Raw genomic sequence first — 5,001 nt, forward strand, 5'->3', positions numbered from 1 at the left:
TGACACACACATATACATATATAGTATGTGTATATGTATATAAACATATCTTTATATAATTTACTAAAACATGTCATCAACATTCATTTTGTTTGTCCCTGGATGCCCATATGCTAACAACAATAAAAGCTGATTTAAAGCATAAAGGCACCTATCAACCCACAGGAAATGGTGTGTCTACATTCTTATACTTGGTGTGCCTGGACCCCTAAAATTATAGGTTATATGACCCCTACCACAAACATAAGTTTATTTTTAATGGACATCTATATGGTATAATAAGTTCAAATCAGAGACATTTAATGAAATTGCTTAGAACAAAAAAAGAAACAAAACATAATATTGCCCATAAACCTGGGACATTCTCTAACACATACAGCATCAGTAGGAAGATTGGATACAAATGGAAGGAACTTGTGGGTCAACAGCACTTGGAAGAAGATGGATTTCAGTTCACATGTCTGAAGATGAAAGGCCACTGATGATTTTGTAATAGGGATGAATCGATTAGACGCCAGCTCTTGTGAGCAAGTCCAGGATGCTCAGCATGAGATAATTCCCCACATAGATTTGGAGCATGACCAGGAATTCTGTTTCTAGTCCATTAGCCATATGATAAAGAGACTGATTTTTGATATGCCACTGAGGTCCATATGTGAATGTGTACAAAAGACTGCTAAGGAGGCAGTTGAGTCCTTTTTCTTTTCTTGGAGGTAAACAAGAAGAGTGAACTGCTATGAGTTTCCTTGAGACAAGAGAGGAATCTTGGTCCATCTCTGGTGCAAAGCCCCATGAAGCTGAGTGTATTGTCCTGCTATTGCTGAGAGAAGGTGTGGCAGTAGGGGCAATGGTTTCCTTCTGCCAGCTACCTAGTTGCCCCCTGCCTAGTCTCATGGGGCACATATTCTTTGCCACTTAGCATTTTCTTGCTCTTAGGTGAAGCAGTATTAGAGTGACTTGCAACCTTGTGAACGTGGAAAGGATTGTAGGAGAAGTCACCAAAGATCTGGGAGCTGGAGTCCCTGCCACATTTTGAAGATGGCTGAGACTGGTGGGGAGCAAGTCCTTAGTAACATGGATTTGATTGGCATAGCAGTTGATCCAGTGCAGCAAAGAGGAGTGCTCATGATTTATCCATTGGCTTTGCCACATTCACAAGTGAATTTAGTGGTGAAAATGTTTGGCAGAAACTGCTTTGAAGTTGAGCCCACTCTCCCCAGGAACAGAGCTATTATAGTGGAAAGTATGCCACCAGTGGTTGGGAAGAAATGCTTTGTAACTTCTGCCCTTCTTGGTAAAGATTTCTTCATAAAATTGATCTCAATTGATTAAGTGATACCGAGACACTAAACATTAAGGGACATCTAGAAGAGATATAATAACTATCATTGGCCATTGATAATGAGGAGTACACACCACAATGGGGGAGTTGAGATGATGACAGTAGAGAGAGAAACACTTCCTCAAACCCTCAGGATTAACATCTCTCCTCTAGAGAAGAGATATATCTACCCTGACCTACCTACCACTCAGTGGAAGTGGGAGTTGGGATAAGAATCCCCAGAATTTAAGAGACTAGATGTGTTAAATGACTCTGGATGAATATAAAGACAATGGATTTGTGTCCACAATCACCAGTTTTCTTTAAAAATGATCCACCAAAAGATAAGGAATCACTTTGGATTACATAGAATATTCCTTTATAGAAATGACAGGTTTCAACTCATTCCAGTCAGTATTTACTAGGTGTCTCTTACATGCCTAACCCTGTCAAGAGTCCTGTGGGGAGAAAAAAGGTGATGTTTCCTAGTAAAGGAGAAAGAACTCAACGCCTCCAGATCCAACATTTTCTGCTATGTTACTGTGGATAAGTTGACTTCTCTGTCTCATTTTCTTCATCTAAAAAACAGAGAGAATGTATTCCCACTCCCTGATGCCCAGAGTTGTGAGGAAACCTTGTAAGTGCTGTTCAAATGTGAGCAAATGCAGCTCTGAGTGAAGGCATCATTCCTGAACTCTCAGAGTCTAATGGAGGAGCATGAACAACAAAAGCTATGGAACCAGACTGTAGGAAACACAATGCCAACAGCCAGGCTCCACGTATGAAAGAAAGTCAGGGAAGGGATTTCATAGATATAGAGATAGGAAGTGCCTTTAAAATCATTTTAGCCCACTCCTTTTATTTGGCAGATGAGGAAAATGAGACCCTTAGAAATTAAATAATGTGTCCAAATTCAGATAGACAATGAGGAACAGGACTAGATTTTGAACCCAGCTCATCTGACTACAAATCCACTACTCTTTCCAAGGCATTATGCTTCCCTTCACCATGAGACCTGGCATTGACTAGAAAGGTTTACTGAAGAAGGTGAGACCTGAGTTAGAATTCAGAACCTGGGGTTTAAAGGAGTGATTCCCAAAGTGGGCACCACCACCCCCTGGTGGGTGCTGCAGCAATCCAAGGGGGCGGTGATGGCCACAGGTGCATTTATCTTTCCTATTAATTGCTATTAAAATTTTTAAAAATTAATTTCCAGGGGTGCTAAGTAATATTTTTTCTGGAAACGGGGTGGTAGGCCAAAAAAGTATGGGAACCACTGGCTTAAAGAGATTCACAGAAAAGAAATGGACAACTTTGATACTATCAAGTTCAGAAGGCAGCACTCATGGCCAGTTTCCCATGATGACTGATGAAGATGATAGAAACCAGACATTATTCAGGACTGCCCATGCCCAAACCAGCCTATATAAAGATTTCTGGGAATCACCAGCCATAGGAAGAAGATGCTAAAGATGGCAATGCTAAATCTCCATAGTTTTGGGTGGGATTTTCTTGATTCATATAAACCTCTGAGTCTCAGGAAGACTCCTTCTCCTAATGCCTGGGACCTCTTATTCTGCTTCATGTACTTGGCCAGTTTCTCCTCAATTTTTCTGAACCTCACCTCCTGGCTGGCCCACTGGAGATCTCCCCCTAAGTTGTACACCTCTTTGGTGTAGTACCTGCCCCTATTCTTCTGCATCAGCCTCTTTACCATATCCATTAGCTCTTTCACTTGCTCTTTCTGCTCCTGCCCTGTGGCCCGGTTGTTGAAGGCACAAACCTGACCCTCACATTGTGCAACCAGCTCTTTCAGGGCCTTGTTATCTGTGAACTGGATGTAATCCTGCAGGGAGCCACTGCCAAGACCTTCCTTTCGGGTAAAGACAACGATGGTGTGCTTCATGCTATCATTCCCAAAGATCTCCTTCACTCTCTTCAAGGAATTCTGGTCCTCCTTAGTGTATCGACCCAATTGGGTCACAAAGAGTAGTGCGTGGGGCCCCGGGGAGGAGAGGAGATAACATCGAATGATTTCTTGAGAACTTAGACCTTCAGTAGACACTTCTAAGCTAAAGATATCAGGGGTGTCAATGACTTCAATTTCTTCTCTACCCCAGATTCTGCTCCCTTTGCTGCAGATATTGGTCACTGGCACTGCCGCAATTTTGGACATAAACTTATTCTCCTCAAGGATGCTATTTCCTGTGGCACTTTTCCCAGTTCCTGTTTTCCCCACCAGGATTAGCCTCAACTTGGGCTCTTGCAGGGGTTGACTCTCCTCTTCTGAGTCTGCAGGGAGCAAATATTATTATTAGAAACTCAAATGGACCCTTTCAGGATAATCTGGGTTCTCTGGGGCTCAGTTTCTCTATTTACTCGAAAAATTTTTTTACTTACAGAACACTATTGAGAGTTAGCCCTTTGATGCCTTTTCAACATCCTCACTCAAAGACCCAGTATTTCCCTTGCTACTCAGGCATGCCCCCTTCAACTATGTTCCCTGCTGTGTACCTGGGCTCTAGATCTGGTTCTGTCACTGACACACTTTGTGAATAGTGAATCTTTCCCCCTCTCTTAGCTTTGGTTTCCTTTATCTCTTAAATTATCTCCTGGGTCTCTCCCAGCTCTTTGATTCTTTTGAGTGCAAGGACATGCATTTTAATCATTAATTAGGACTTGCAATTTGAAATATTTACTGTGGGTCAAGGAAAAGTGAAAATAAGTGGCAGATATAACTGAGTGATGCAATGTTCCCTTTGTGCAATTGGGAAAATTCCACATTAGATCCTACCGCAGGGACTGACTATGTCTGTGACCCTGTGCAAATCCCCTAAAAGTTCTAAGCCTCAGGTTCCTCACTTGCCCAAAGGGGGTGGGGGTGGGGGAAGGATAATAATACACCTATATTTCAGGAGGGTCATGAGGATAAAATGAGATAGTTTGGGTAAAGTGTTTTACAAACCTTAAAAGGCTAAACCTTGCTCTTGCTGCTAATAGTTTATATATAGTGGTAGTGTTACTAACTGTGATTATCTCTCAAACATTTGAGCTGACAGAAAGCATGTTAAATGCAGATCCTTTTCTGTTTCCTATTAGTCATAACATCTTCTGAGGGAGGGAACTAACCCAGCCTTTACTATCCTGGCCACTTAAAATTCAACCAAAAAGTGGGCATTTGTAACCTTTCGAAATTATTCCTTACCATAAAGATTTTCTTCGTGTTTTGTCACTTTTCTTCCTCTCATGTTTACCTGAAACAGCCAAAGAAACAATAAAATTTAAATAAATTGTGGAAATTTTGGGTGGAGTCATTCTTCTTGACATTATGAATACAGACAGAGGAAGGCCAAGTAGAGATAATGAACTATGGATGTTTCTTTGGCTGACGCCAGGGCGAATAACAAGAAGTACACTGAAATTAGTTAGGAGATTTTTCTCTCTAATTCTTGACCAAGTCAGTCTTTCTGTCTAAGACTTAGTTCCCTCATTTGTAAATTGACTAGGTAATCTCTAAGAATCCTTTCATTAATAGTTGCCTAAAGATCAACCACAATTGATTAATTCCTTTGAATAAAAATTATCTTTGAGAATAAGAATCATAAATATACACACACACACACGTGTGTGTGTGTGTGTGCATATGTGTGTGTATTAGTATGGCTAACCATGCTAATGAA

The 5,001-nt window shown here is 41.1% G+C and overlaps 1 protein-coding gene across 1 annotated transcript; it reads right to left on the reverse strand.

Annotated features, from left to right (window-relative positions):
- Positions 1-2,848: 2,848 nt before the first annotated feature.
- On the reverse strand, positions 2,849-3,613 carry LOC123255990 (GTPase IMAP family member 1-like; the record flags this gene model as incomplete). The annotated part of the gene is made up of 1 exon (XM_044684692.1): positions 2,849-3,613. A coding segment is annotated over one exon (765 nt), but the record flags the coding sequence as incomplete, so codon positions are not given.
- Positions 3,614-5,001: the final 1,388 nt, after the last annotated feature.

Source organism: Gracilinanus agilis, unplaced genomic scaffold (assembly GCF_016433145.1).
Source record: "Gracilinanus agilis isolate LMUSP501 unplaced genomic scaffold, AgileGrace unplaced_scaffold55118, whole genome shotgun sequence".
NCBI classification, from domain to species: domain Eukaryota; kingdom Metazoa; phylum Chordata; class Mammalia; order Didelphimorphia; family Didelphidae; genus Gracilinanus; species Gracilinanus agilis.